Below are 13,394 nucleotides of genomic sequence, written 5' to 3'. Positions count from 1 at the left end.
TTTTTTGACAATGGTTGCTGAATTTAGAAAAGAGAAAAGGGAGAGCAGAAAAAAAAATCCAGGACATTGCTTCAGAAAGTATTGGAAACAAAATGGCCTTTAACAAAGAAGCTCTGATTGTTAGCTTTTAAGAAATTAATGACACAAATTAAAAAGTGACTTTGAAAGGTATGTAAAATAGTCTGTCAGTGTTATTTATACAGTGTTTTGTAGAGAACCAGGGATCTGGGGGACTCCTGCAATGATGTCCTAATTTATAGGAGGGTTGTGAACAGGTAGAATTGAGACTCCGTTTACCCAGCATCTACTAGAGAAGTGCTGTTTTCACAAATATTACTTCTTGGGCTTCCAAATAAGATTGTACATGAACAAAGAGTTCCATAACTTGCAAAGGACTGAGAACCACTTTTCTGGATATTTGTCCATATAGATAATTACAAACTGAAACTTCTCAACCTGGGTTATCAAAATCTGAGAAAGGCTATATTGGCAGATGTACAATATTGTAGGGTGAAATGAGAGTGACCACAAACCAGTTTACCTAATTCTCAGTACATAAAAATACGGAGTCTTCTACTAAGCTACAAAAAGGCAAATTTAGAATTGGTAAAAGCATATAAATTAGTAGAAAGAATTTAAAAATTGAACAACTCAAATTATTGAACAAGTTGCATATAAAATAGCTAAAAATTTTTTTTAGGCAAAACCAGTCAGAAGAAGTGAGACAGTTCTGGGGATATTCTCCCTTATTATTAAGATTAATTGTAAAAGGGATATTGTCTTCCACAAATCTTTTGATTCCAGTTCCAGAAAAAAATACCTGCTGGTATCACATACATTCTTATCCTTTGTGGTAATATCTAAGTCCTTATATAATTTCACCAGTTTTCTGTTCAGATATTTAGCTGAAATTTATTATGAGCCATGACATAAGTAAATGATACCATTTGGAGGTGTCCCACCCAAAATCTCATCCTGGATTTAATCTGAATTGTAATCCCCACGTGTTGGGGGAGAGAGCCATGGGCAGTGATTAGATCATGCGGGCAGTTCCCCCATCCTGTTCTCATGATAGTGAGTGAGTTCTCACAAGATCTGATGGTTTTATAAGGGGGTTTTCCCCCTTTTGCTCGGTACTTCTCTCTCCTGCCGCCTAGTGAAGAAAGACGTGTTTGCTTCCCCTTCCACTGTGACTGTAAGTTTCCTGTGGCCTCCCCAGTCGTGTGGAACTGTGAGTCAATGTAAACCTGTCTCCTTCATAAGTTACCCAGTCTTGGGCAGTTCTTTATAGTAGCATGAGAACGGACTAATACAGTATGTAAACTCTCCCTATGTGTGTGTGTGTGTGTGTAAACCATATATGGTATACACACACACACACATATATGTATGTGTATATATAGGATATATATGGTATCTATGCCATATATATACACATACACACACATGTTGTACAGTATGGAATTGCCAACACTTGGCTTTTTTGACTTTGAAAGGGGGAATTCCATATGGTTTGACCTAGCATTTGCTTGAATATATTCCTCCCTAGTTTTGATGCAGAATCTATACAGTATAGATAATTCCCTCTCCTCTGTATTATAGACTCCAGTTTACCCACAGGGGTCCTGTGACTTTTTTGCTGGCTTGATAACAGCATTCGAAGAGGTCTGAATGAGCCTACTGGTTGAAAATAAAGAGAAAGTTGTCAAGTCCTGTCTTATCTTATTCAGTAGCTCTTGCCAAGATTTTTGGGTCTTCTCAAGGGAGTAATCACACAGAGTTGAAATTAGAGCAACCCTAAAATCCCATTGGTTAGTCCTTTAGGCATGTATTTTATCTCCTCTACAGTCTCTTTAGTGACAGAATATCTGGAACACAGTGTCCTATACAACAAAATGTTAAACTATCTTGTGGGAGAAGAAGGCAGGTGAAAGGATTGAGGCTTATCAAGGAAGCCAGGCAAAGACAGCAATTCCTATTGCTTTTGAAGTGCTCTTGTGGAAGCTGTACTCAAGTCCTTTAAGAGCTGGTTTACTTCCCAAATAAACTGAGTTGCCAGCAAGAGCAATGGTGGGGAAGAAATGAAATGCATCAGTGATGGGGGATTTGCAGGCATTTCTGAGATCACACAAACCAAAGTGGACATTTCTTCCGGATGCTATTAGCTACTCATCCCTCCCACATGGGCCCCTTCAATTTGCTTGCTGGAGAGGAGGCTGCTGAGAATCATTCAAGCCAGTTAAAGAAATTGCCTAAAGTAAGTATCTGAAACACAAACACATTATCTCAAAGTGCTTAGAACACAGTAATAATCACAAAGTCCTTACTTCTTCTCTCCTTTGTACCACTCAAAGGCTGGAGGTGGCACACCTGCACCTTCGCATCTTATCAGGCCACTGCGTCCGGGGGTCACGGTGCCAGATTTAATTTCCTGAATAGTAGGAGCAACTGCAAAAGAAACAAACAAAGAAATATTAGTGGATAAGTACAAATAATCCTCAACAGAAATATGACACACATATATTTTTATTCCTTCTATATTTGAAGCAAACTTATGCCTGATAGACCAATGCATCATATTTTCAGTGTTTTATGCTTCAAATACAAGACTAGTCATTTTCAGCTTCATTTTTCAAGTTGAGCAATAGATGAATGTTTTCAGGGAGTGCAGAGTAAATGCAATACATTTTGGCCTTCCTTCCTATTGGAAAAATGGCATTGGTGAGGGTAACACTTCATCTGCACTCCAGTCCAACTCTACTGCAATAATAGTTCTCATCTATTGAGTGATCACAGGGAGCCAGTCACTGGGCCAGGTGCTTTACATTCTCCATTTTCTCACAAAACTACTCTGAGCTTGATGGTATTATCTCAATTTTACAAATGTAAAAACTAAAGTTCAGAGATGTTAAATGAATTGTCAAGGTCACACAACTACTTAGTTGCAGAATTTGGCTTTGAAGTCAGGCATGTTAACTCAAAGCCTGAGCTCTTGACATATTCTGTGTTTTTTCCTGCCTCCTCCCTATACTTTAGTAATTTAGTGTTTTTTTTCTTTAATGTAGTTTCTTCTGTCTGAATGCTGTTTTTCCCATTTCCACAGATCCAAGATCCATTTTAGGCATCAGTGTCTCCATGCTCTTCCCTATTGCTCTAGCAAGAAAAAGTTTCCCCTCCTCTGCGTATCTGGATCTCTCATATCATGAACGTTCTATCATGTATTGATAGAAATGTATTGCATTGTATCATGTACTGTATTTATGGGTATGCCAGACTTTCTTTTCAGTTCCTTGAAGGCAGGGATAAATATCTGATTCATCTTTGTATATTCCAAGATTATTGCACAGTGCCTAGCACAGTATGATGCTTAAAAACCTTTCTTGTTGCAGCATAACTTTTTTTTTTATCCTTCACATAGTTATTCAGCTGTCAACATGTGCCAGCCATTTCTCAAGGAACAAAGCAGTTAATTGCCCTGAGGTGATGAAGCTTATATTCTAGATGGGGTAACAAATGGGGAGACAGACTATAAGCAGCAGATGTTGCAAATAAGTAGTTTAAATAAAATGTTAGAAGGTGATAAACAATACAGTAAAATAAAAACAAAACCCTTATAGTTGCAGGGTAAGAGGAATCAGAGAAAGGAATGGATTGCAGTTTTCGATAGGATAATCTGAGTAGGCCTCATCGAGATGGTAAAATTTGCACAAAAACTAGATGTGGATGAGTGAGTTAGCTACGTGGCTATTTAGAGACAGCCTTGTAGGAAGAGGGAAGAGCTTGCAGTAAGACACTGAGGCTGAAGCTTGCCTAGTTTGTTTAAGAAATAGCAAGATTGGTGTGACCGACACAAGAGAAAAGAGAGCAGGAGCAGATAGGAACAATTTTCAGTGGATTCCAAGTTCATACCAAAGAGAAACAAAGGATGGAAGATTGGGTAGGACCTCTTGGGTCATTTCAAGGAATTGACTTTTATTCTAGGACAAATGGTGAATCTCTGCAGAGTAGAGATGAAATCTGATCGGTTTTTTGAAAAGATGACTCTGGCTGCTGTGTTGAAAAAAGACCATAGTGAGGCTAGGATAAAAGTCTAGGGATAAAGTAGGGAATGCAGTAAGCAAGGCAAATGAAGGTGGGTGGCTCACGTCAGGGTGGTAGCAGTGGAAGTGGTGGAAAGTTACTGGGCTTGTGGTCTACTGTGAAGGTGGAGCTGATAAGATTTCTAGATAGACTGAAGTGACATAGAGAAAATAAAGAGGAGTCAAGGGTGATTAATTTGGCTTGAGTAGCTAAAAGGTTATTGACTGAGATGAAAAGGACTGTAAATAGAAGAATTTTGCAGGGGGCTGGGCACAGTAGATCACACCTGTAATCCCAGCAGGTTGACAGGCTGAGGCGGGTGGATCACCTGAGGTCAGGAGTTCGAGACCCGCCTGGCCAACATGGTGAAACCCTGCCTCTACTAAAATTACAAAAATTACTCAGGCATAGTGGTGGGCTCCTGTAATTCCAGCTACTTGGGAGGCTGAAGCAGGAGAATCGCTTTAACCCGGGAGGCAGAGGTTGCAGTGAGTTAAGACTGCCATTGCACTTTAGCCTGGGCAACAAAAGCAAAACTCCATCTCAAAAAAAAAAAAAAAAGAAAGAAAAAAAAAAAAAGAATTTTGGAGAGAAACATTAGGAGTTGTATGTATGCATCTTTTCATAAATATTTCCCTTTCTACCAAGTTTTTAACATACTATAATTCATATTTCAAATAACACTATAGAAAATTATTCAACAACTAGAATCTTGAAGATACAAAAACTGCTTCATTCAGAAATATGGCCTAAGTGTGCACTGTGGATATATTTTGATTTATTTGGAAAGCAATGAAAAAGTACAGTGTTTAATTTTTTTTTTTTTTTTTTTTTTGAGACGGAGTCTCGCTCTGTCACCCAGGCTGGAGTGCAGTGGCCAGATCTCAGGTCACTGCAAGCTCCGCCTCCCAGGTTCACGCCATTCTCCTGCCTCAGCCTCCCGAGTAGCTGGGACCACAGGCACCGCCACCTTGCCCGGCTAGTTTTTTTATTTTTGTATTTTTAGTAGAGACGGGGTTTCACCGTGTTAGCCAGGATGGTCTCGATCCCTTGACCTCGTGATCCGCCCGTCTCGGCCTCCCAAAGTGCTGGGATTACAGGCTTGAGCCACCGCGCCCGGCCAGTGTTTAATGTTTTATCAATATTCAGTGAATACTGAATATATAGTTTTCAACATATGAAAAATTATTGCACTTCTATTTCTCTGTGGTGTTTTTATTCTTATTATTTATAGTTCTAGAAAACATTGCAAGGAAAATATTTTTGTTAAAGTACTTGCTAATAAATTGATGAAAATTAATGAAATAATATTTCCAAAAAATGTTTGCATAAGAACTGTTACAAGATAATATAGATACATACATATACACCAACACACATCTAGTTTTATATATATAATATCATATATGTATAACATTTATAATGTACATATATATATATACACCTTTATGTATACATATTTATGTATACATGGGTGTATACATATATGTATATTCACAAACACAATACAATAAATCATTTCATAATTTAAAAATTATTTTGTTAAGCAAAGTTTCATGTCACCTACAAAAGTCAATGAAATATATTAAAAAATCTATAAATAAAACTTCATGTACTTGTCAATTATTAAGACACTGCTCATAACAGGTACAGGTAAGCTTGTATTTTCACTATTGTTCTCACCTGCTTTAATCTCTCTTTCCTATCACACAAACAGGCCGTAATCTTTTATGATATCTAACTATTATTGAAGATGAAATAACCATATGCAACAGGAGATCCACAACAAGCTTCTATTGATAACCTGGTTAGTTTAATTACTCTCTTGTTTGTCAAGGGGGCCATGACTCATTATAAACAAAAGCATGAAATCCGGAACATTGTGTGAAAACCCAGGCGTAATGAACCGAAATCAAAATCTAATTCATCATTAAAAGGCTTTTGTGCAGTACAGTGTACATACGGCTCAGCACTGGGTGCTTTACCACACAAGTTAAAGGGACATGATCCTGTTATCTAGGGTTTCGTGGGCTGCTAAGATGGACAACAAAAATGGAAAGACACCTAAAATGTCATATGAAAAATATGGATAAAGAATGGATAAAAAATGAATAACATTATTAATATGCACAAGAAAAAGTCCTAAGAGCGTTTTGCAAGGTACAGAGTTAAACGTCCAAGTGTTGTGGAGTAATCAATGTGGGGAGAAGATTCTCATGCAGATATCCCTTTGTGGTTAAAATTATAAACTTGAACCGAAAGCCTCTATTGATTTTACTTGGAAACATAAAAATTCTTATTACATATTCATATTACTGTGCATCTTTTGGAAATAACTTATTCAAAAAGAAAAAGATTCATCCATTTATTTATTCTTCATTCCTTTGTTGATTCAACAAATATTTGTATCAGGGATCACATTAACGAAAGAAATAATAATATTCCTGGCTTCACAGAGCTGATACGAAGTGATACAAACTAAGATGAAAACAGAGCAGGGTGAAAACAAAAAGGAAGAGCAAGATATGTTATTTACTATGTTGCAGTCTAAGAGATCCTTGATGATGAGGTAATATTTGAACAAAGAATTAAGTGATGTGAGCAAAGGAATTGTTTAGTGATTTGTAGAAAATTATTATAATAAGAAACAGGAAAGGCAAAGGTCCTGAGTGGAGAGCATGCTTGAGGTGGAAACAAGTTTAACAGGATTAAGTTTAACACACTGTTTTAGAAATAGCAAAATGGCAATCATTGCTTGAGTAGAATAGGTGAGAATAATCTAGAAGAGGATGTGGGGCAGGGGCCTGGAGCCCAGATTCTATAGGGTCTAGTAGCCCATGATAAAAGCTTTGAATTTCATTCTAAGCTGCTAAGATTTTGCAGATTTTGAGCACAGTGACATGATTTAGTTAAAATCTTATAAAGATTATTTGTCTGTTGTGTGGAACATGGTCTGCAAAGAGGCAGGAGAGGAAATGGGCAGAATAGCTATGGGGTTGTAGTAATCCTTAGGATAATGAGAAAGTCATTGGCCAATGCATAGAAAAGGCAGAAACTGAGGAGAGAATGCAATTAAATAGATCATTGCTCACATTGGACCTGAATCAACTCATTTTAGTTAACTGGCATTGACTGAGCATTTTCAGTGGATTCCAAGTTTAGAAGATTCTGAACCCTATTACTCTGTATAAATAAAAGAATTATATGTGTACAGACATGTCTGATAATGCCCAGAGAATTCCTTTCTACAGTACTTCTTAGAAATTGTGATGTACACGTAAGTCTTATGAATCTTTTATTTCGGGGTCCCCAGTCCCTGGCCCTGTTAGTAACCGGGCTACACAGCTGGAGGTGAGTGGCAGGTGAACAAATGGAGCTTCATCTGTGTTTACAAATGCTCTCCATAACTCACATTACTGCCTAAGCTCCACCTCCTGTCAGATCAATGGCAGCATTAGATCTTCACAGGAGTGTGAACCCTTTTGTGAACTGCACATGCAAGGGATGTAAGGTGCACACTCCTTATGAGAGTCTAATGACTGATGATCTAAGGTGGAGCTGAGGCACTGTTGCTAGCACTGGGGAGTGGCTGTAATACAGACTAAAGTTAGCAGAGAATTATACACAGAGACCATAACAAATCAATTGCTTGCAGACTCATATCAAAACCCTATCAGTGAGTGGTAAGCAACAATTAAGCTGCATCTGGTGGCAGGCTTTATAATGGCAAATAAGTTGAGGTATTTCAATTGCACAGCTATATCTGGTGGCAGGCTTTAAGTCAGAATCTGAGACTTTAGTCTGCATGTGGTCCACCCATTATTTTATTTACCACTTCTGTCCGTGCCTCTTTCTTACACTGCATACTTGTCTCAGCCACAGTTTTGGTAAGCCCACAAGCTAACCCTAGCCAAAATGAGTAAAAACCAAACATCACTGGAGAGCTTCTTTGAAAAAGGGAAAAGACACAACAACCCTAAGACTGCCAACAAAAGAAAGCTGAATTTAAAAGAAAATACCAAGAGTCCTACTGAAATTACAGGTTCATTGTAACAGGTGATTCACATTCTCCAAGCCCACTTTGTATCGTATGTGGTGACTGGCTATCCAACAAAGCCACAAAACCTTCAAAACTGCTTTACCACATGGAGACCAAGCATCCTGCATTAAAAGACAAGCCTTTGGAGTTTTCAAAAGGAAAAAAAAATGCAAACATAAAGAACAGAAGCAATTATTGAAGGCCACCACTTCGTCAAATGTGTCTGTACTAAGAGCATGATTCTTCATGACTAACCACATTGCTAAAGCTAANGGAAAAGACACAACAACCCTAAGACTGCCAACAAAAGAAAGCTGAATTTAAAAGAAAATACCAAGAGTCCTACTGAAATTACAGGTTCATTGTAACAGGTGATTCACATTCTCCAAGCCCACTTTGTATCGTATGTGGTGACTGGCTATCCAACAAAGCCACAAAACCTTCAAAACTGCTTTACCACATGGAGACCAAGCATCCTGCATTAAAAGACAAGCCTTTGGAGTTTTTCAAAAGGAAAAAAAAATGCAAACATAAAGAACAGAAGCAATTATTGAAGGCCACCACTTCGTCAAATGTGTCTGTACTAAGAGCATGATTCTTCATGACTAACCACATTGCTAAAGCTAAGAAGCCCTTTTTTTTTTTTTTTTTTTTTTTTTTTTGAGACGGAGTCTCGCTCTGTCGCCCAGGCTGGAGTGCAGTGGCCGGATCTCAGCTCACTGCAAGCTCCGCCTCCCGGGTTCACGCCATTCTCCTGCCTCAGCCTCCCGAGTAGCTGGGACTACAGGCGCCCGCCAGGTCGCCTGGCTAGTTTTTTGTATTTTAGTAGAGACGGGGTTTCACCATGTTAGCCAGGATGGTCTCGATCTCCTGACCTCGTGATCCGCCCGTCTCGGCCTCCCAAAGTGCTGGGATTACAGGCTTGAGCCACCGCGCCCGGCCGAGAAGCCCTTTCCTATTGGTGAAGAGTTGACCCTGCCTGCTGCTTAGGACATTTGTTGTGAACTTCTAGGAGAGGCTGCTGTTCAAAAGGTGGCACGTGTTCCTCTTTTGGCTAGCACCATAACTAGATGAAATACCACAAGATATTAAGGCACCATTGTTAGAGAGGATTAATGAGTCACTGTGGTATGCAATCCAGGTTGATGAGTCTACTGATGTTGACAAGGCAACAATACTTGTTTATGTGGGATATATTTTTCAGGAGGATGTTCAGAAGGATGTGTTATGTGCACTTTTGTTGCCAGCCAACACCACAGCTGCAGGACTATTCAAGCCTCTGAATGATTACAAATCAGGAAAACTGAATTGGTTATTTTGTGTTGGTATATGCGTGGATGGAGTTGCCGCCATGACTTGATAGCTTTCTGGTTTCACTATTCGGGTCAAAGAGGTCAATTCTGAATGTAAGTCTACACGTTGTGTCATCCGTAGAGAAATGCTAGCTAGCTGGAAAATGTTACCTGAACTAAAATCATTTTGCAGAATGTGATTAAAATTACCAACCACGTTAAAATACATGCCCTCAACTCACATCTGTTCCCACAGCTCTGTGAGGAGATGGACACAGAGCACACATGCTTTCTCTTATACACAGAAGTGAGATGTCTTTCTAAAGGTGGATCACTGGCCAGAGTTTTTGAATTATGAGAGCCACTCCAGAGATTTCTTTTAGAAACACAGTCACCAATGGCAGCACATTTCAGTGACACAGAATGGTTCATAAAACTTGCTTACTTGTGTGACGTATTCAACCTGCTCAATGGACTCAACATGTCATTTCAGGAGAGAATAACAACCGTGTTCAAATTGGCAGATAAAGTGGCTGCATTCAAAGCCAAACTGGAATTATAAGGACGACAAATGAACACTGAGATTTTTGACATGTTTCAAACATCAGCAGAGATTTTGAAAGAGGCTGAGCCAGGACCTTCTTTCTTCCAACTGGTGCATGATCACCTAGCTCAGCTTTCAAAAGAATTTGAGCTTTACTTCCCAATCACAAAAGATACCCGAACTGGGAAGGAATGGATCCGTGACCCATTTGTGAATAAGCCAGGTGAATCAACTTTGTCCCTGCCAGAAGAGACTCAATTACTTGAGATTGCAAATGACCGTGGCCTTAAAAGTATGTTTGGGACAACCTCAAATCTCCATAGGTTCTGGATTAAAGTCAAGGCAGAATATCCTGGGTTGCCACAAAGGAGTGAAAAAACCTGCTTCCATTTCCAACATCCTATCTTTGTGAAGCAAGGTCTTCTGCAGTCACAGCCACCAAAATGAGATCATGGAGTAGACTGGAAAAGCAACACACTTCGGGTGTTACTGTCTCCCATCACCCCCAGATGAAACTGTCTAGTTGCAAGAAAACACACTCAGGCTTTCACTGATTCTACATTATGGCGAGTTGTATAATTATTTCATTTTATATTACAATATAGTAATAATAATAGAAATGAAGTGCACAATAAATTTAATGCACTTGAATCATCCTGAAACAAACTTCCACCCCACCCCACTGTCCGTAGAAAAATTGTCTTTCACAAAACCGGTCCCTGGTGCCAAAAAGGTTAGGGACTGCTGTCTTTTTGGACAGACCCTTTTCCAAACTTACGTGACCACAGCATTCTATAAGGTTTTATTTGAGCATTTTGTGGGTCTGATATTTCTTGGGATATATTCTGGATATTTCGAATTACTGGAATAGTGGATCTCTAAGCTGTATTCTACACCATAGGTTATGCGGTCCATGACTTTTAAGGTGAACTGTAATTCTGGCTCAAGAGGTTTCGAAGGGCTCATAAGCTATAATATACTCACAGATTTCATGTAAGGAGAAGGCTTCAATTGTTTGTGCCATAAGGATATGGTCATTTATTTCCCTGGAACAGACGTACCTGACAAAAAGTATAACTAATTAAATCTCCAACTGGAGCTGTACAGTAAAAAAATTATAAATATGTTTGGCCAAGTTGTACAAAACACTCATTTTCCACTACAATGTTCCATGTTTTAAATAATCATGTGGGCTCTTTCTTAGCAAATTGATCAAATGAAAAAATCTGAGTGATTGCTTCCAAGTCTATTTCTCCTGCCACTACACTCCCTCCATTGCTCTGTGAATTTTGGCCTGGCACCGGCAGTGTAAGCTGTTTTTACTGGGAGTAGGGATATAAATTTATGCATCTTCATGTGTTTATGTTTCCAGAACTGTTTTTCTTTCTGTAGATGTAGCCTTTTTTTCTTCTTAGATGTAATCTTTCAATAACATTAAAGTGGCAAGGAAGGTGAGTGCTAGAGTCTCTCAAATTCACCAGTAGAATAGCATCCTTTGGAGTGGACTGTGAGCTGAAGTAATTGCAGAGTGGAAATAAAATCAATTTCAGAGGAATGTTATTAGACAGATGTGAGTAAGAGCAAGGAACAGATGTTGGAGAAAGTCAGCAGTGAAAGGGTCAACACAAGGTATTTAATACCTGTGTGGTTAGAGGCTCACAAAGGAGGAGTCTTCCTTTCTAATTTGCTCAGTGGGATTATTTCTTTGCATTGTTTAGCTAGTCATTTCAGGATGAAGATAATGAAAAGTTCTTCATCCAAAACTCCAGGCTCTGTGAGTGCAAGAAACAGAACCTCTGCACTTGGCACCCAACAAGCCTAATCAAGATTCATTTTCTTAGTTACACGACAATGGCTACAAATATCTTCTTTCTCTTGTGCCATCCTCAGTGGGAGCTTTAGTTATGTACAGGGTATTGTTATCATTAAAAACGAGTAAAATCCAACAATTATTTTAATATACTTACTTAGTTGAGGTAGTTGAAAGGAAACTTTAGAGTTCCAATGGCAAAAGAATTTGAACACCACCCTATCCCCTTAAAATGATGGATGATTATGAAGATGCCATGTTAAAGAACTGCAACAATAAAAAAGGGTGCCCAGAGAAGAAAGTAGTAACATGTTTCATGTTAAATACTGCAACAGTATAAATAACGTTGCCCATAGAGAAATGGTGAATTTAGAGTGCAGAGAAGAAATCAGTCCTACAAAACCCATATGGTCTGAAAACGCTGTGGAAAATAAGCATGTTGACCTTAGTCTGTATTTAGGATTTACATACTACATTAAGGCAGCCTGAGTCAAATGGGCAGTCTTTGGAAAAATTTTAAGATTTTCAGCATCTCACAGAGAATACATAATATAGGATGTGTTCAATATATTATTGTTTCATAGCAGGCCAATTATAGGTAGTTAAAAATTTCTTACTTGAAGATAGGTTGAAACTCAGGGTTGGAAACAGTGACAATCTTTCAAAGATTGTTATAGATCTCACAGAAACATATCACAAGGTCAATGAGCTCTTTTCATGAAGCAAATATGTCTTTGCCTAATGAATTAATTTCACCTTAAAAGAAGTTAATATTTTAAAAAATCAAACTTCCAAAATATAGTTGAATCACAATCTTTATAACTTAAGGACTTTCACATTGAATTAAGCCTCTGGTCAGCATTCACCAGGGATGAAAGTAATCAAGTTTATAATGTACCTCCAGCTTCCCCCACACCTTAAACATTTACACAGTGGTGAAATAATGTAATAAAAAAGCACTGCTTTTCAGTCCAACAAACGTGGCTCTAACATTTACTGTGTGAGGTACTTAACCCTTTTAAATCCCAGTTTTCTCACCTGTAAAATAGATAGCACTTACTTCAAAGGATTGCTGTATGGAGAAAATACAATAATTCAAGGAAAATGTTTTCTACTGCTTTGCACTGAGTTAGTTGTCAATAAAAACATTAGCTATTATTAAATTAGCATTATTACTGGAGAATAGAATATTATCGTCCTGCTTCCTTTAAGGGCATGGAATCATGATAAGACATGGGCAAAAAAGAAAAATGAGTTTTTAAAAATTCATTGCCTTGGTACTGCAAGAATGTGATTAATTTAATTAAAACCTGAATGAGTATATCACATTTTACTCTCCCAGATTTCCATCCATAGCCTACCTTTATAGCATAATCAAGAAAATCTTTTCTGAAAGGCAGATGTGGTAAACCTTGCATTCCTCTTTGAACATGAAATAAGAGGCTTGGGTTCAATGTGAAAAAATGTGAAAAGCATATGTAACACAAAGGCATCCTTTCCGGGAAAATATGTACTTGTGGTGGTACACTACTTGGGCATATAAAAGATCATGTCAATTACATTAAACATATGATGAGGTCATTTTCTTTTTCACAAGAAAGACAATAAGTGAAATTTTACATGTTAACT

The 13,394-nt window shown here is 38.2% G+C and overlaps 1 protein-coding gene across 2 annotated transcripts in view; it reads right to left on the bottom strand.

Moving 5' to 3' along the window:
- The window catches only part of NEGR1 (neuronal growth regulator 1), a 924,209-nt gene that overhangs the window by 207,344 nt on the left and 703,471 nt on the right, over window positions 1–13,394 (bottom strand). For both annotated transcript variants that reach the window (XM_017863075.1, XM_017863076.1), the window contains one exon: window positions 2,328–2,448. In XM_017863075.1, the coding sequence (XP_017718564.1) occupies window positions 2,328–2,448 (121 nt within the window). The remainder of the gene's footprint in view (window positions 1–2,327; window positions 2,449–13,394) is intronic.

This window comes from Rhinopithecus bieti, unplaced genomic scaffold (assembly GCF_001698545.2).
Source record: "Rhinopithecus bieti isolate Rb0 unplaced genomic scaffold, ASM169854v2 scaffold_66718, whole genome shotgun sequence".
Taxonomy (NCBI): domain Eukaryota; kingdom Metazoa; phylum Chordata; class Mammalia; order Primates; family Cercopithecidae; genus Rhinopithecus; species Rhinopithecus bieti.
The sequence above is the reverse complement of the archived record's forward strand: the minus strand, read 5'-3'. Positions and strand labels throughout refer to the sequence as shown.